The sequence below is a fragment of the Echiichthys vipera genome (genome assembly GCF_963691815.1).
Source record: "Echiichthys vipera genome assembly, chromosome: 14".
In the NCBI taxonomy this organism is placed as follows: Eukaryota; Metazoa; Chordata; class Actinopteri; order Perciformes; family Trachinidae; genus Echiichthys; species Echiichthys vipera.
Genome location: NC_139839.1, coordinates 24,555,145 through 24,575,142, shown reverse-complemented (window position 1 = coordinate 24,575,142; position 19,998 = coordinate 24,555,145). Strand labels below are relative to the sequence as shown.

Genomic DNA, 19,998 nt, shown 5'->3' with positions numbered 1-19,998 from the left:
GTATTGGTTTGGTTTTAACACCCCATCTCACCTTCCAGGACACCCACAGCAAGGAAGCGACCATAGAAAAGCTCCACCATGGGGTTCTTTGGCTTCTCACCCTCCCTGAAAGCAAAAAAGAAAAGAAAAATTTGTTCACAGGGGGCAACACTGATTCAGTTCATGGAAACGATGTACATTGGATTTTCGGCTTCAAAATCTGCTGCCCAATAACACCAACAAGCATTTGTCTCCTGTATGTTCCTTCCTTTAACATTGACGTCTGAATAAAGAGCTGTGGTTACCTGTCTTCTTCAGCCTTCATCTGGAAGGCGTCCTCCAGCCAGTCCAGCAGCTTGTGGGTGAACTCGCTCACATCCTGCTGTGAGATGAAGAAGTGACCAATTACCCATCTGCTCATACACACTGAGCTTTCGATATAAGATGACTCATCTTAGTGAAGGAGTTAGCAGTTTGCTGAACAGACCTCAATGCAAGCTGGTAATTCAGGTCAATGTCTATCTGACTAATACAGTAGTGACATGACTGATGAGTGCAGAAGGCACAAGGCTGACCTCAGTTAACCTCTGCAGCGGCACTAGCTTAGTGTGAATGCTTATGTAAGGAGAAGAGCAGTTGTGTTTGACATGTTTATGTCACATTATAGGATATGTGCACAAACCTAGTCAATATTGTTTTTTTGCAAAGTTCAGAGGGTGGGTTTGAGGATTAATAGATATAGATAAGAGAGGTTAAGTGTTTCGGATTCAGTAGAGCTGAGTCAATAGAACGACAATGATATTGAGCAGTCGAGCCTCAGATCAAATGGAGCAGGCACAAGAAGAGGATAAAGGGTATTAATATATTTGCAAACAGCAGACAAGTGCTTATTTTCTAGAGGACAAAGCAGTTATGAATGATATCAACACACACAAATGTTTCTAAAGGAATTCTTCAGATTTGGTAAGTGTGATAGTCTCTGAAACACTCATGTAGTAATGAAAAATTTGTATAAAGGAAAAAAAAGGGAACTGCACGACTACTATTTGTCATCGTTATATAACCCATGAGACTCAGGAAGTATAATTAATGCATCCATCATCCAATATCTTGTCTCTAACAGGGTCTCAAGGGGGCTGGAGCCAATCCCAGCTGACACTGGGCGTGAGGCGGGGTACACCCTGGACAGGACGCCTGTCTATCACAGGACACACAGAGACAAACAGAGACAGACAACCATTCACACTCACATTCACACCTACGGGCAATTTAGATCGACCAATTAACTGAACACGTGCATTTCTTCGGACTGTGGGAGGAAGTCGGAGAACCCAGAGAGAACCATGCAGACACGGGAATTCGAACCAAGAACCCTCTTGCTGTGAGGCCTGAGTGCTAACAACCATATCACGTGCCGCCAGAATAATTAATTTCTTTACAAAATAAAACAGATATAGATATGGTAATAATAAATCACTTGTAAATGAAACCCAATAACATATAACATAGAAAAACAACACTCAAAACAATGTTCTGTGGTTTAGTGAGCAGCAAACATTAGGCACTTGCATATAGTGACTGGAATCCTCATCTGGCTAAAGGTGGAAGCATCAGGAGAGAGTAATGTATGAATATTGGCATGGTGCACTAAATCAATCAAACCATATTTATGTAGCACCTTTTTACGCCGTCAGTGAAATTCAGGGCTTTACAGATGATTGACAAGCTGATAATAAGACCGAAAAACAGTTGCAGTTGCTGTGGGTTTCCTCAGTCTATTTAGAGGGATTTGGTTATCAACTGTATCAACAGCAGCACACGGGTAAAGTAGTACAACAACTGAAAGTTTGACATCTGACTGAAACATTGATAAGTTACTGGTTGAGTTCAGGAAACTATCAAATTGCATGAAGACCAATTTCTCTAGACTGTACTGAAAATTGGAAGACTAGTAGTAGTAAAACGGTCAGATTTGGACAAGCAGAATAATTCAATGTATTTACTACTTTAGCCTCTCAGCATCCACCAGTTCAAACTCCACTGTAAAGCTGTGTGTTTCTGTGTGCTATGTCTCTTCTATTTCATCATTAGGAGATTCTTATGTAGCAAGAAGAACTTAATCTCTCACTTGCTTGCCATAATGACGTTCTCTTTATTTACAGGGTATCTGCATGTTTCAGCGAGTCATATCAAAGACTTTTTAAGACCTTTTTAATGCCACCTTGAATGAGATTTAAGACTTAAAACACTATAAATATAGGCGATGGTGAAGAGATCCCAAGCATAGTGTGTGTCACTCAATGAGACTCATTCAATTTTACTTTTTGTCTGTTTATTGACCAGAAAAGACTTGTTGACGCTGCAGATTAGCTTGCTTCTGATGAAAGGCCCTAGTCCAAAACGAGTTATATAGGCCGGCTTGTGCTTTACAGAAGTACATGTGCTCACGATTTGTGAGTCAGGGAACATCAAACAGAACAGAGCTCCTATCCCCTCATCGGAGTTGTAAGACTGGTGCTTGACACTGTGTTTAAAATCCACAAAACCTCTGATTTCAGTATTGGTGTCGCACCAAATGTCAGTGATAGTAGCAGTGCAGACCACAGTCTGCAGCACTGGCCCCGGGGCAGAGACGCAAAACTGTGACATGGCTGGGGTCTGTTTGTGGCTCCTGGCAGCGGTTTTGTGCTTTTCGCACTGAATGTGGCTCTTCAAAGCCTTAATCCCCATGGTGCCGAGTTTGAAGGTCGTTTTGCACAGAATGCATCTGGCCTCTTCTTGGTTGGCAACAGACGTGAGCCAACTCCGAAAAACTGATGTCGTCCAAACAACTCAATAAATTGGCACTTTCCCATAGTCCCAGACTAGCTAGCACTCATGCAGATAACCATTTATACCGGCAGCTAGAAAAGAAGGTGAGTCCCGCGAGAAAAAGACCATAACATTAAATAGTCCTGTCCGACAAATTAAAGACCTTTGAGCAATGTTTTTAAGACCAGCATAAAACATTTTTAATGAATTTAAGACCTTTTAAGGCCTTAATTTTAGATGCATGATTTTAAGACTTTTTAGGGATGTGCGGACACCCTGGTTGAACACTGCCTGCACTAAGTGAATGTTATTATGCAGAGCAGGTTCTGGCAGAAAGAGGCTTACCTGCTGCGATTCACTGGACTTGAAGGCGTCTTTGAGGATTTCCACAGCTCGTGACGGATCCACATATTTCCTCTTGGACCCCACCATGAGGGAGAAGAGGTTCCTCAGCTCCTGCATGAAGGGCAGGTTTCTGTGCTCCTGGTCAAAGTAAAACAATCAACTATTTAGTGAAGATATTAGTTCATATATATATATAAATATATATATATATATATATATATATAAAATACATACAGTATATTTGTAACCTACTGTTACAGATGTATATCATCAGCAAGAACAACTGTGTTGGGGCTGAGTTCCAACGGCAGGCCGAGGACATTTCAAAGTATTGGGAAACAGACACATTGTTGGTTTTATAGAATTGGAATATATCAACTAAAAAATTAGAATATCACCAGCCTTAAAAAGTTCTACTACTCTTTTACTTTTAATTTACTTTTGCTTCAATTAAAAATCTTAAGTGGGCGCTGAATGAAGATTTACCAATTAGTTTGTTGTGATTTCAGTTGTCGTTTGTCTTAAATATAAAGCATTCTCATTTTCTCAATCGTTTTTGCTGTCTTTTATAATACTTTCTGAAAATATTCCCAATTTGCTATTATTTATATGCCACAATTGAGGGGTGTGGTTTGGGAGCTACGGTGCTAGCTGTGGTAAATGAGATGAGCAGCGAAAGATATAATATATTGATTGATATCGATTGAGACACTTTTACACCGTATTTTTTACAAACTACTTGATCCAAATGGAGGTCAGGTGCATTCTACAACACACTTATTTTTCTGTGCTGGCGAGTCAGGGTTGCTGATGTAAAGATTAGATTCTAAGCTCTAGCAGTCTCATGCTGCTACAGTAAAGGGTCAGTGACCGAGGAAAGGGAGGGAACTGATATGAAGAGAGGACTGCCCCAAACCACACTTCCACAGAGGCTTAGACCAGATTAGTGACATGCTGCTAACCCTAGGGTGAGCCCTCAGCATATTTTTATTTGTCCATATTTGACCTACTGATAACTATACTGCCAACATAGTGGTGACTGTGACTAGACACATTTGAGCATCTCAAATTTGAAAAACCTCCAGGACCAATCAAAACACACTCTCTGCACGTTTATTTCTGATCTGATGGAGAAATCTCAAGGTTCAAACATTGCATAAAAGGTGGGAATTCTTGCATCTTTCTAGCAGTGAGTTACTCAAACGATCAGAGGCAAAACGCTAAGCTGCCGTGACCTGAGGGCATGATCACACTCTGCTGAATGGTGGATCACAGCTCCTGAGGGTCAGCCTTCAGAACTAAAACACTGCTAGTTGTGAGAAGCTATTGAAGGGCCATAAACGCAACTGATGTGAGGCCACACTCAACCTCAAATATAGGGGGCGTTGAGGTCTTACCTTTTGATTGCGAGGCAGGTCATGGACTCGGGCTGGCGGTGAGTAGTTAAGCACCAGCCTCTGGAACTCCAGCAGGTTGAACAGAGACTTGAGGTAGAAGAGGGATAAAGACATGTGAGTGAAATCCAGTGGCCTGCGTATATGGTTTCATGTCAGAGCATAACTAGAGATGTTCCAATACCAGTATTTTCTAAGTAAGTTTCCCCCATATGCATCCAGCAGCGGAGGTGCGCCACTCAAGGAATTTGATTGCCGCTTCTGAATTTTTTCGATTATAAATATTTATTATTTAAAAACATTATTATTACTAAAAAAAATGAACAAGATGAGAACGGTCTCCATCGGTGTCCTACCAGCACACGAGCATCAGACTATAGCATCTCAATGATGTTCTGTCCACACTTTTTCATAGAGGTATATGTGCCATGCACGGCAGACTCCTAAGCAGCGCCGTCACTTCAAAGTGCTACAACACATTTATTCAAGTTTAGTAGTAAAATGAGGAAGTCATCGCACTGTAACAGAACAGCAAATGAAATCACTTGATTGGAACAGGTGACTGACGCAGGAACGCTTTCATCTCAGGCGATATACGGATTCCCTCTGAGACAGTTATGATCTGTTAGTTAGGCGACATTACCTTCATTGAGGAAACAGCATAAACAGGCCCAATGCATTCTGTTTTTCATTAGTTTGCTCTGTAGAATGACATACAGTGATCTGACCTTCACATAAAGGGACTTTATGGATTTATTCATGAAGACAACTTTCATTTAATTGATCAATAATTTGTTTTGGTTTAAGAAAATAAACAATGCATTTAAGTATAGTCATTTTGTACCTGTATTGTGTCTTAATATGAAAACCAGAAATTTGTTGCATTAAAATAATATGAACTAATGTTAAGAAAACAAACTAAAATAAGAGTGTGATAATTGACTTGTCATTTGCATTTTCATCTAAAAGCCTATGACTATGGCTAAATATAAAATAGCTGTCAAAATAAAAACTGGGGGATAAAGGTCACTGATAACTGCTTGTTCGTCAAATCACATTTTTTCAAATTCCAGATGACTGTGCACAGTAGTTCTGTATGTACTTGGGTCCAAAGAGCATTTCCCGGCAGGGTGCTTTGCAGGGTCACATTTTTTCCCTACACCCAGGCTCCATCTCCGCTGCTAAAAGTCCATCCTAGGGGAAACGATGCCAACACCGGAACATGGGATACAGAGTACCGATCCGATACCAGTGTGAAATAAATAAATACATTATAATATATGATTATATTCTTTCTTAATGTAGGGAGTAGTGTTGTCTAAAAACTTGATACTTGGAAAAAAAAGCAATACTAAAAATGAGTATCCGATTAGATACTAACTTGCAAAAGTATTGATACTGCAGACAAACAACTGTAAGAAACAAACTGTAAACTGTAAAAACTACAGCTCCTTTCTCTGAGCACATGAACGCTGGTTCATCACGTTTACAACACTGAGCTGACTGAACACAGCGAGCTCTGCTACTGGAGGACCTTCTCCACCAGTTTTAGTAGAAAATGAACAAAGCAAAAGTGCTGTTTGGAAGTATTTAGCGTTACGAGACGTTAATTCAACCGGATGACCCAATAACGTGTCATATACCAACTCTATTTAATGAGAGATAATATGGAGTCCCCAGAAACACAGAAGACAAACAGGATTGTAGCTGACTACATTAGCATGGAGCAGATCCCTGTTTACACTGTGGAGAAACCTGAATAACAACAACTTATTCACCGACTGAATCCAAGGTTTAACCTCCTTCATGGAATCATTTAATGTTCACAGAAATCCCCGAGCTCTACAACACAATAAAACAAACAAAAGAGTTTGAATATATTTGTCATATCTACGCCCTACAGTTAAGGGGTTTCTCTTTTATTAGCACTACATCAGACAACATTTTAAAAGGGTTGTTATTGATGTCTGTATTGATGTAATAATTATTTTTAAAATCCTGCCTTTATCTTTTTTGTAAATTACTCCCCCCCGGTATCAAAAATGGTAGTGAGTATCGAGTGTTTTCCTGGGTATTGGTATTGACTTTGAAATTCTAGTACCGTGACAACCCTAGTAGAGAGGCTCATCATGTAATGATTTAAGACCTCTTACAAAGTGTGGCCATCCACTCTGAAAGCAGCAATAACTGCCGGAACATTTCAACTTTTAATAATTATCTACAACACTTAGTAAACTTTTCCAGCATCACTCTATCTCTACAATAAAACAAAATGTGGTAATAAAAAGCTCTCTGCCATTACATAAAGACTTCCCTTCTAGTATTTCCAACCTATGTAAGCCAATCTGTCACAATATTTCTGCCAGCTCTACTTCATAAAACAGAAATTAAAGATAGATTATACACAAGTAGAACGTAAACTTGACCCCTTTACTTATTACTTGGAATAATATGTAGACAGCACTTGTTGCATCACACGATAGAAGTACTGAAAAACAACCTGAGGTGATGCAGGAAAGTAAGGAAGTGCATTATGAATTGTTTTGCATACAAAATCATATTAAACTTTCAGATAATCAAACTCAGTTTGGTAGGAACAAATGCAGGAAAGCAGGAAAGTAAGGAAGTGCATTATGAATTGTTTTGCATACAAAATCATATTTAACTATCAGAAAATCAAACTCAGTTTGGTAGGAACAAATACTACACACATTGGGGGACCGTATGTTCAACTTCTCACACCAGCGACAGCCATGACAAGAGCCACTTACACTCACTTCTTTAACTTATGATGATTAATTTTGGTTTTCTGCGTGAGAACTGAACATAACATGTTGTATATCTTGTTTTAAGAAAAAGTTGTTTACTTCTGTTCTTGCACTTAGTGCAGCAGAGTCAGGGTGGGAGTTACATTACTCACAGGGGCCAGGCACCATGTGATGGTGTATCCAGTGTTCATCTGGCATATTTCAGCTCAGGTCACATTCTACCACCGACTACACCAGCATACAAGAGACTAAGTCTTTGTGACAGCTGGGCTACACTGTTCCAGCCTCTTCCAGCATGTAAACATTTAGATTAAACTCTTATCCATTACTACTAAGGATGACTGTAGCAGATTAAAGTGTCAATTCCTGCATCATTACAATTACATGCAACTCAATAGGAACACACTAAGAAATACAAAGATGAAAAACTCAGTCTCAGGCTTTCTCTTATCTCGTTAGTACAGTTTCTTTTTACCGGGTTTAATCTGTTGAAGTCCAACATATTTAAGGGTACATCCGCACATCGAAAACAACCTTTTCTTTTTACTCTATTGTTCTGAAAAAGTATTCTGTCTACACAGACTTGGTTCAAGAATTATCTGCGTCTACACGAAACCAGTGAAACCGGCTAAAAACGCTGTAATACACATGCCAGGCCTGGATGTGGCGCTGTAACTGCCACAGAAATACACCAACAACGGAGAAGAAGAGAGAGAGACTCTGTGGAGAATACAAACACCGGAGAGTTCCTCTCCAAATCTGAACACTTCCCAAATCCTCCTCCATCCTAGAGAGAAATGTGTCACTGTTTCTGTTATTAGTGGAGACTTTTGTGCTGTTTTGGACTCTGATGCACCGATCACTCTGCAGTTAGTGTCCTCAACAAGCAGAGGGGGCTGATGGTCGACCAAAAACATACTAAAGTTGTGCAGTTACAAGAAAACGTGTCTTCATGAGGACGGGCCCTTAATCTCTACAGTTGGCCATTGAAAATATTTTGAGATGCCATGGCACTTTTGCAGTTACATTATGATGAGGTAGTCACGGGAAATGCAATGCTTCAGTAAGCTTGACACTGACCAAAAAATGAAGGCTGATTTAAAGATGGGTGTGGTCTGAACAAGGGTGCTGGAAGTAGAGGGGTAGGGGGTATTGGTATTACACTTTACAGCCCTGGCCATCTTTGGAGATAGCATCACAACCGTGTTCGAGTTTACTACTGTGGACATGGAAACGCTCTGATAAGCTTTTGGGTCAGGAGTTGTCATTTGCGAACTTGCGTGGACCATGTTTCAGGCCTAAAACCGCATTTGCTATAAAAACCAGAACAGAAATCAGCACATTTTGCTGCTGTAAAAAAAACATAAATATGGTTTGACCCAGCAACTGATTATGGTTATTTGTTATTTTAAACAGTTCAAAGAGTTTTTATTATATTTTATCTGAGAAAAGGCCTATAGCAAACAGAAGTTATTCGATTTTAAGAGGGCAGCTGCACATCATAATTGAAATGTTATGAGCCTGATTGGCTTACAATTCTTTTCTTGTTTGTTCTCAACTAGTTTTTTTTAGTTTTATTGTATCTGTGAATATAAGCTGAAGGAAATTCTTCCAGGACATGTGGACAACAGAAACCCTGTTCAGGGCCTTCATAAGTTTCCTATAGCCAAATGAATTAGGTGCAGGCAAAGTACTAGAAGAAATAGCAAAAAAAAACAAGAACAATTTTAGAGCAATATCACACAAAAAAAAAAATGCCTACAGAAAAACTCTTAAGAAAGGGGTTTCACTCATTTTTTCAAAAGTCAAGAGAGAGTGTGTGTGTGTGTGTGAGTAAATAAATACATTCAGTTGTCAAACTGAATTCTGACATGAACAAAGGGTGTAGGTTTTGTTTCAAAATTGGGAGGGGGCCCATTAAGTGTGAGTGTGTGCGAGTGCGAGTGCGAGTGCGAGTGCGAGTGCGAGTGAGTGAGTGAGTGAGTGAGTGAGTGAGTGAGTGAGTGAGTGTGCGTACCCACCTGTATGACAGCACTGAACCAGCAGGTATTGCCAACATTTTTCAGCCCCACGGGGCAGGTGTCTATCCTCTTCCTGTCATGTGGGTTGGGTGAATCACTCCACACTTCTGTGTGTGTTCGCTTCAGACTTGCCTTGTTCTCTGCGATGCTGGCCTCCAAAACTCTAAAAAAAATAAAAATAAAAAAATAAAACAATTAAAAAAGGCAGTGAAATGTTTTTTTTTCTACCAAATGTTGAAGTTCATTCCACAGTGGGGTGTGTGTGGTGGTGGTGGTGGTGGGGGGGGGGGCTCGCTCACTGACCCTGTTGCAGTTTATCGTGCACTGTATCTCCAAAAAATTAAAGTGCTATTTTTAAATGTCTTTCATCACATCCTTCTTATGTGTCAAAAAACAAAAAACAAAGCCATGTAACAATGCTCGGAGCCATAGTTAGCCATGAGAGGAGCTCAGGTCAATGGTTCACATCAGTTCAGTCAGAATGGGGTTTAATTAAACTGCAAGATTATGCTTCAGTCAGGTCATATAGGAGTAGTAGGGGTTGTGATTTAAAATGAAATATTCATATGGCTTTTATTCTCCCTTATCAGGACAAAATAAACTAATCACGTGAATTACAAGGTAGGTGACCATTAGCAATGCCTCAGATGGTGAAAGAAAGGAAAAGTATGAGGTTAAAGTGGTGACTTCAGATATTCACTCCATTCCATTATTCCACCTTAAACCACAAAACTAGTGTGGGAACATTTTCAAGACCCAAATTCAAACCTGCGTTACTTTCAAGGCCATTAGTACGGTTGTTTACCAAAGTTTATTCATCACTTTGACAGAAATGATTTGTTACATGTAATTATGATGTGATGGATCACTCTTGGAGTTATTGGAACTACAGAACACTCTGTCCACTCACAGTTGTACATGGTGTTACAGGGTGAGGCTACTTTTACATGATAAACAATCTTGAGTACAGATCAGACAGAGAGCACATAAACCCCACAACAGTCAAATGTTGGCCTGCTATCAAGTTACTGAATTATTGTTAGCAGTTATAAGTAACAGCTGATATGACCTGCCACCGGCGACATCTGTCATTTTAACCGGTGACAGAAAACAGCCAAACAAATACTTTTTCACTTTCATACACTCATTTTCACTCATATACAGAGCACATAGCTCATACTGAGGTGGACAAAACAGAGTTCAGTAAAGAAAGGATCTCATTTTGATCAACTTTATTTGACTAGATTCGATCCATTCAAATATGCCCGGATCAGCCTGGGTGTCAATGCTTACAACCGGCTTGGGATATCCCTGATTACAATAGGGGGCATGTGTTTTGTGCTAGATGTTAGGTACAGAATTTCTTGGCATATTTGTTCTCAGTGAGTAGCGTTGAGCCTGCCTGCTGATGGCCTGCTCCTCATCAGTGATGCCAGTCTCCCTGAACGCCCGGTTGGACTCCTCCAGGCTGAGGGCGATGGCCCTCTGCAGGTCATCTTTATCGTCCCCAGTCAGGTCAATCACATCTGCATTAAAAAAAAAACCACACACACACAAAAGCCTCAAAGTTTTATGCTAGTTTAAGAAACATTCAAAACCCTCTATATTTTTCACGTCTTTAAGGAACTACTTTTAATTACCTATGATGTTTTGTGCTATCACAGTATATATATAATAATCAACATAATATAATAATAATAAATCAACAATAATAATTTCTTATTTCTTTGAATCATCCCTGTGAGGTCTCTTGAACTTCCTTGCCAAAAGTTTAAGTAAGCTGCTCACTTGTGTCTGCCTGGCTGCCCACGCTGATATATCTGTCGCTAGCCACCTGGGACGTCTGGTAGTAGGTTGTCTCATCTTGTTGAGGAACCTTGGCGTTCTTCTCTGTCAAATAAGCCACAGCCTCGGCCAGGTCTCCATTGCTCACCTACAACAAAAAAGTGTATGCTCGGTATGAACACAGGACAGTAATTAGCAGGAACACTTGACTAGAAGTTGAGGCCTGTTTCAGCTCAAGCTTCCACATACTTTTCAGCTTTAGTTTCTTGGTAACACCTGAAGATATTGGCTGTTTAGGATAACTAACAAAAGTTAAAGAATACAACTGCTCATCTAAAAATAGACAGCAAGTAGGCTTTGGCGGTATCAAAGTAGGGCGGTATACCAAGGTATTTAGTAATTCCAACGCCCTGGTGAAATGTCAGGACGTTATGAAGGCATGTAAAAATAGATATCACCTCAAGCCTAACAGCAGGATTGACAAAATATGTGCAAAAAACAATGAAACTTAATCACGCGTTATTACATTATTCTAACGTAAAACTGTAATTGTATGGTTTAGTAGTGACATGCAGAACTTCTTCAATCTCTGGGATGACCAGAGATTAACGTGGACCAGCAGTTTCATATGAAACGGTCAAGTGTGGATTTGAGGTAAAAAAATCTTCCTGTTGTCCTTACATGAAATGGGTCTTACGAGTGATATGTGATGATGTTTCTGTGAGAGCGGAACAGCTGCTGATGTTGTGTTTGGAGGAGTTGAGAAAACAGCTTGCAAACACTGTCTCTACATTAGGAAATATCCGAGTGTGTGTGTGTGTGTGTGTGTGTGTGCTCGCGTGTGTGTGTGTGTGTGTGTGTGCGTGCTTGCGTGAGAGTGCGCGTGCGTGCGTTACTAAGAGACAGAAAGACAAACAGCAAGAGAACAGTGTGTATACTGTATGTATATATTTGTAACGTATGTGTTTCGCGGTGTACCTGCAGGGCTTGCTGAAGCAGCTGAACATCTGTGGTGCCTGTGACCTCCCTCAACTGGTTTAGTAGCGTCTGTTGGTGCTGTTGAAGAGAAGAGAAGAGGATACAAGGCTGTTTAGAGCAGAGCATGATGGAGAGAAGGGGCCAGTAGTTTAGAACAAGTTCAGGTTCTAAAAAAACAAAAACTGAAACCACAGCTGAGGGCAAAAAACAATAATGAACTTACTCATAAGGCTATTACACACCTATAGTGAGAGTCAGGTGAATAAAAAAAGCTACCGTATGGAGTCTCAACAGCTCTAAACAGCTTTATTTGGGTCCAGTATTGTGGGGATGCATCATATATTGTCTGTTGATATATTCTTGATTTATTTAAATTCTTAACAGTGTTTAAGTGAAGATTGATTGACCATTAATATTAGAGCTGAAAGATTTGAAAAAATGGCTGACTCTAACTGGGTTTATTTTAAGTGATAACAATGATTTTTAATCATTATTCTCATTTAATGATGTATTAAAATGATCATGGTGTGTCCTTTTTGCGAAGATCTGTACCAAACAAGGATTTTTTTTCATAAGTCTGTAGAATATGACTTGTAAGAGGGCATCTCTTTTAAATTCAATGTTCTAAATCTACTTTTTATTTATTTTTAAATTAATTTAGTCAATGTTCTAAATCTACGTTTTATTTATTTTTAAATTAATTTAGTCAATGTTCTAAATCTACTTTTTATTTATTTTTAAATTAATTTAGTCAATGTTCTAAATCTACTTTTTATTTATTTTTAAATTAATTTAGTCAATGTCAATGTTCTAAATCTACTTTTTATTTATTTTTAAATTAATTTAGTCAATGTACTAAATCTGTTTTTTTATTTATTTTTAAATAAATTTAGTCAATGTACTAAATCTGCTTTTTATTTATTTTTAAATGAATGTAGTCAATGTACTAACTCTACTTTTTATTTATTTTTAAATTAATTTAGTCAATCTACTAAATCAGCTTTTTATTTATTTTTAAATCAATTTAGTTAATGTACTCAGTCTACTTTTTATTTATTTTTAAATTAATTTAGTCAATGTACTAAATCTGCTTTTTATTTATTTTTAAATGAATTTAGTCAATGTCAATGTTCTAAATCTACTTTATATTTATTTTTAAATTAATTTAGTCAATGTACTCAATCTATTTTTTATTTATTTTTAAGTAAATTTAGTCAATGTACTAAATCTGCTTTTTATTTATTTTTAAATGAATGTAGTCAATGTACTAACTCTACTTTTTATTTATTTTTAAATTAATTTAGTCAATCTACTAAATCAGCTTTTTATTTATTTTTAAATCAATTTAGTTAATGTACTCAGTCTACTTTTTATTTATTTTTAAATTAATTTAGTCAATGTACTAAATCTGCTTTTTATTTATTTTTAAATGAATTTAGTCAATGTCAATGTTCTAAATCTACTTTATATTTATTTTTAAATTAATTTAGTCAATGTACTCAATCTATTTTTTATTTATTTTTAAATACATTTAGTCAATGTACTTTACCTACTCTGTAAAGTGTCCTGAGATAACTTTTGTTATGATTTGGCACTATAAATAAAATTTAATTGAATTGAATAGAATCTCTGCAGCACTACAACACTAGTCAGAATGGTATTTTTACACATATTCTGCCTTTATCAAATACTGCACCTTCTGCCATTTGGATATTGCACCAGTCCATGTTGTGAATTTAATCACTCAATTAATTGTTCAGCCCTAATGAATACTAGGCATGGCAAAAACACATAGTACTATAGAACAAACAGTGGACTGCATCTGTCTCAAAAGCATCAAGAGGTAAACGGTGAGAGGCAACAGGCTGCTTTACCCTCCAACCAGAAACTCAGCTGCAGTAGCCATAATCACAGAGCAATCACAATGTTATAAATTCTAATTTAACAAAACTTCTATGAACTTGAAGAACTGATACATTATCTCATCTGAACCGTATCTAAGCTGTCAATTCTTGGCCCTATAACTAGGGTCTGATGACCTATTGATGTCAAACCCAGCTGGACAGCATGGCCTAATGTGGAAATGCACTTAGTGTCAATGTCCAAAAAAGAAGTCTTGAGACTTGAGAGGAACACAGACGGTAACTTTTAGAGGTGCAGCAGCCAACGGAGAAGACCGTCAGTTCAGTAGAGTCTACCTTTGGTTTAGGACGCATTGCTGTCGTTGTTTTCACAAATCAAAGATTACCTGCACAACACACAGCCACAGGCAATGGAAACTAGTAAAGCTTAAGAAAATGACAGAAATACTGGGGCTGCAAAAAAACTATTGTTTTCATTATCGATTAATCTGTGAATTATTTTCTCACTCAATTACTTGCTTGGTGCATAAACTGTCAAAATAATAATATGATAATCTGGAAATGACACCAGAGTTTGAAAGTGAGAAGTCACAGCTGGTGAACTAAGCGTTCATATCATGTCTTTTTTTTTTACAGTTTTGATGTAAAAACAGTTGTCAACACCTGTGCATAATTACATTGTGCAAACAAAATATCTGAATCACTGTACAGGTTAAATTAATTAATTAATATATAAAGTTATACAGAGCGACTAGTCATACATGCGCCCAAAAGATTGTGCACTGCAATTATTTTCAGATTGTTGGGTGCCTTGGAAATAAATTGGACTCATTTGATTGTGTATGCACAATTCCGAATTTATAGATTATTTCATTATATATCCAATAGTGACACACTGTTGACACAAACCAAATTCTTATTCCATTAATTATTTGAAGATGCTGGCTCAGAGAGACTACTTTAAATTGGTTTTTAGTAAATGTGGATCTATACAGAAAAAACAGAACTCACTGAAGAATATTCATTATCGTCACAACAATATTATCGTCACATCAAACCAAGTATTGGAAAACTTGCATTTACATCTGAGCACTGATGGCTCTTTCAAAGACATCAGGACGACATCTGTCCTACTGTTGTATCCTGAAGTAAGGACCTCAAACCTCCTATTCGCTACAAGAGTTTCTGTGCGCTTTCAAGAGCAAAAGTGCTCTATTTAACCGCAGGAGCAAATGTTTTTACAGTCACTGGAGAAAGTGAAAGGACAGCTCACGGCTTTGTTCGAGTAACGACATATAAATAATGCACTAAAACCCTGACTGTGCTCATGGCTTACTGGACAAGGACTCACAACTCAGCAACGAGCCTAATACTCATGAAGCATGTTAGGTCAAAGTAATCAACTGGAAAATGACAACATGACACTGTTCTCTACCGGCCTTAGAGTAGAGGTCTTCAATGTTTTTTAGACCCAGGACCCCTCCACTGTATTCAATTCAATTCAATTTTATTTATAGTGCCAAAGCATAACAAAAGTTATCTCAGGACACTTTACAGAGTAGGTAAAGACCACACTCTATGACTTATTTATGATTTACATAGACCCAACAATTCCTCCATAGAGTACGTAAGAGAGACGGAGCAGGGACCTCCTATTGTATAACATTGAGTTGAATAATGAACTGGATCTACAATAACGTGTAGGGCAGCCTTCCACCTATACACATACAAAACTTTTGTATGGTGCATATACTGTAATACTAAGCTATTAAAATAATGATATATATTTGTACATGTTTTAATGTTAAACATACATGCGCTAGGCACAGTGAATCGTTAAGCTTAACATCTGTAGATGACAACCTTACCTACAGGCCAGTAAGCCTATCATCAGTGTTGTGCAAGTTTGATTTTATTTTTTCATTAATCGGTTAATTTATCTTTGCTAATGACACGTCGAAAGTTAATGTATATTTCCTGACATTTTCATAAAAATAAAAAAAAGAGTTCAAAAAAAGTTATCAAACAATCATTTGTCAGCCCCCCTGCAGTAACTTTGAAGACCTCCCCTTAGGGTCAGGAACCCTTGTTGAAGATCTCTGTTATAGAGGAAGTGCTACTCTGACAAGTCACTGAAGACCAGGGGTTTTCAAACTTTTTAAGCTTGAGACCCAAAAGAGAAATTTGGTGTCATCCCAGGACTTAAACTTACAAAATACATCATGACTTCACGTGATCAAGAGTGATGGAATCACAGAAGTCACACCCAATGTTACCTCAGCCAGAGAGCGTGAACACGTTTCAGGTCAAGGTTCACGAGAAGAGAGAGAAAGGGGAGATGAACAGCTGCACGCTCAGCATCTGAGCTGAACAGACCAGCAAAACAGAATGCTGATAAAAATGGGTCCGCGACTAGCTTTGGTTGCGACCCTACCGTTGGGATAGACTGCAGTAGACAATGACAAGTATTACGGTGGAAGCCTGACAATTTAATTTACAAGATATATGCAATGTTTCTTTTAGGTCATCAAACCGTTTTGATCAATAACTGTAACACTAAAGAAAATATTTCAGGTCAGTATACCTGCCTGTGTTTGCAGTGTGGCGATCCTAAAGAACTCCATTACTAAGGCATTCCTAACATTAACTCATGAACTTGTAAAAGCTTTATGTTTGATTATGTTGAAAGCAGTGGACACACGTAAACATAAAGATGATCGTGTTCTGGTCGTGTCAGAGACTGATGGATGCCAGTTGGTTGGCATGGAGGATGGGGGGGGGGGGGGGGGGGTCAGTGAAGTGTGAGGGAAGTTACACCTGTGAGAGATTTGGGCCAAGTCAAGCACAGGACACACAGGGCACGCACACACACACAGGGCGCACACACACAGGGCGCACACACACAGGGCGCACACACACACAGGGCACACACACACGCACACACCTGGCATGGCTGTATGTCACACTGGTCATCAGCCATTAGGAGGCAGCTTGTGAATAACACATAACTCCCTGCATGGCACAAGGAACTACTTTGGGACTTTACAGCAGGGAACACGCAGGGGCATTCCCAGCAGTGCATCTATGATCATGTTATCAGGGCTGCTTGGATTGTGCATGTAAAGGAGTAGCAAACAAAAACAAATTGCACAGACAGAATTACAAGTTCTTCACCATGACCTCATCTCACGATCTACAGGCCCCTACATGAAAACCTGCACCACACCCTGCTCCCACGAAGCACTAACGATGGAACTGAATCCCACCACACGCTCATGCACTGTCAAAACAAATCAGACCTGAACAGCTGTGCATGCGGTCTCTAAAAAAACAGTTGGTTTAAAAACCAAGAAAAAAAGTGTTTACTTATTTAGTGTACTAAAATGTTTGCCTACGCTCCAGACTTGACTGTCATCATCCCATCAGATATGTACCTCACACTGCGAACTTATGTTTTACGGTAAGTGAGCCATGTCAGGCGTGGTTTGATACACTTTAACACTATGCTACAGAACAGAGATACTGGATTGCATACAGCGTGGTACGACTGGGATTGCATAACTCTTATGCAAAATAATTTACATTGGGACTAGCAGAGTTAGCAATATCAGTCAAGTTGTTGCATAACTCTCCAGAGCCGTGCAACGCTGGGCACGGTGGTCACTAAATCCCAGAACTGGAATTCAAAACAACAGCATCGGACCCTTGATGCACTTCGGTAAACTGAGCATGATAAAATGTAACCTGATGATCCGCCTGCTCGGTTATGAGCCATCACACACTTGGCTCGCTGTCTGGCTAACGAGTCCCCGCCAAACACCGAGGCTGTGTTTCTACCGTCGCCTGTGGCCATGCTTTGTAAACAAAGATATCAGATATGGGATGGGTCACCTAGGAAACATTTGCACACCCAAACACGGGGGGTACACTATCTCAAACTATTATCGTAGGAGGAAATGTCTTCAGCAAAGCGCCCCGTGAAAACAACACTATGCTATAGCTGGTTAAATACTACGAAGTTGATGACACTAGCGCAACGTTAGATGTGTCACTATCAATTGTCCCTGTTTATTTCAACTGACGACACATTTAGCCCAATATTTATACTGTAATCACGGGAAGTATCGTCCGCATTAATACGTATGAACTGCTAGCTTCCGACGTACACAAACGACGCTCCGGTTAACGTAACTTTAACGGGGGCTACGCGGTTCCGTTAGCTTCCGTTGGCTAACAGCAAAATATTGGATAACGCCAACGCTAGCACAACGTTAGGCCCAGATTAAATATATCTGCTGGCGAATAAGAGCCTGTTCCTTGACAAACGGCCGTAAGTGAAATAAAACGGCAGCTCAACGTTAACCAAACTAACCAAGACGCTGGCTGAACGACTCCGCGGCTACTTAGAGCCCTAAAACGGTGTAGCTATACACTGAGGCTAAAGTGAGCTTGTTACCTTCTGAGAGTGCTGCTGGAGGACATTCTGCTCCACGGTCATGGCGGGTTCAGATTAATGTTGTCAAATTCAAACCTGGAGTAGCAAAACGCACGGGATATGTGTGCACTAAAGCGAATTAAAACACGACACTATGATGTCCCCTCCTTCACAAGCGACATCACGGGCGCCATGGCAGAGTGACTAGCGCAGGTCGTCAGCAGGCATGAAAACATTGCTCTGCCTTGCCTGAGCTCTGGGATCGATTACTCACGTCTGTCTGAACTGCATTTACGTCACCGATCGGATTTTGGGGAAATCATGGCTTAAAAAATAAATAAAGCCTAAATAGATACATACAAAGAAATGGAATTAAATCGTGGACTATATTATAATATTTCCTTAAAAAATATTGTAACATATCAGCGGTATAAGTACATATCTTATTATTAATAATTTGGATAGACTCAAAATAATTTCGAAATTCAATTTTGAAGGGATTTAAATAAGGAAAATGTAGTTTTATGGATATGAAACTTTCCTCGTAGAATTAGTAAGTTAACAATCCACTGTGTTGTTTTGTTTTTGTTTTCATAGCAGGTAATGACGTTTTTTCTTCCAATTTATTGAAATTATTGTACTGAATGTTGAAAAAGCACTACATTTTCTCCAGAACTCCAAAGTTTACTGACACTCCCAGAATAAATGCAGAATAGTTTCTCTTCGATCCCACAAAGTTCACATTTGTTTTTCTGCCTTTTTATTTTATTGTGTATTTGAACACTCTCTTTCTAAGTTTACTTATGTCATAATCATTTGAGATTGTAATGTTCATTGAAAGGAGAAATGACTGCATTATATAGAATTCTTTTCTTTGTCAAGTATGATGCCGAAATGTTCTACAAATGTTTGCATTATATTTGTGAAAAAATGCAAATAAAGTTTTAAAAATGACTTAAAAAATAAGTTGGCCTGTTTCATAATTTTGTAATTGACCACCTCCTCCCTGGGTCCGTGTTACTATAACATGAACTATACTATAATAAGTACTATAATTATTATATTGTCCCGAATCACCCTGGCAAAATTTCACATTCACAATAGTAAAATAACAAATAGTACAAAAGCAACTGCTCTTGCAGATATTGAGCCTATTTCATACCCCCAACATTTCTTGTGTGTAGTATTTTGTAGACCTATTTTATTTTATCATTTGACTGTTGTCCGTTGGTATTTGTTTGGAATATATATTATGCAGTAGCATCAATTTTCAATATTCCTTTTATAGAAGGACAGAGTAAATGGGTATAATATTAAACTACCAACTACTACCATTAGCCAAATAATCTAATTTTAGTAAAATGTGCTGTACATTGGTTTTGGAATCGTTTTAAAATGTAATGAAGTTATTACAAAGCTTCAATAGGCTATGATGCAGTTTTATCGAGTGTTGGATTTTGGCATATGACTGCAATGTAGACTATGACAATCAAGGCTATTCAGTCAATTTTATGTCTATGTCCTGACCTATATATCCTTAATGCATGTAGATAAAATCCTAATATTCTATAAGGTCACCATAGGCTATATAAATACAGTTTAAACCAACAAGAGAGTTGG

General features: G+C 38.5%; 1 protein-coding gene across 2 annotated transcripts in view; it reads right to left on the bottom strand.

The window, feature by feature from the left end:
* usp25 (ubiquitin specific peptidase 25) overlaps positions 1-18,594 on the bottom strand; it is a 40,591-nt gene extending 21,997 nt beyond the window's left edge. Inside the window, exons 1-9 of one of the 2 annotated variants that reach the window (XM_083927333.1) lie at positions 18,400-18,594; positions 12,082-12,159; positions 11,107-11,251; positions 10,721-10,844; positions 9,319-9,481; positions 4,533-4,619; positions 3,136-3,273; positions 285-361; positions 32-105 (exon numbers count right to left, since the gene is read on the bottom strand). In XM_083927333.1, coding sequence (XP_083783459.1) covers positions 32-105; positions 285-361; positions 3,136-3,273; positions 4,533-4,619; positions 9,319-9,481; positions 10,721-10,844; positions 11,107-11,251; positions 12,082-12,159; positions 18,400-18,441 — 928 coding nt within the window. In that variant the 5' untranslated portion in view covers positions 18,442-18,594. The remainder of the gene's footprint in view (positions 1-31; positions 106-284; positions 362-3,135; positions 3,274-4,532; positions 4,620-9,318; positions 9,482-10,720; positions 10,845-11,106; positions 11,252-12,081; positions 12,160-18,399) is intronic. The other variant, XM_083927332.1, reaches the window with a different exon arrangement.
* Positions 18,595-19,998: the final 1,404 nt, after the last annotated feature.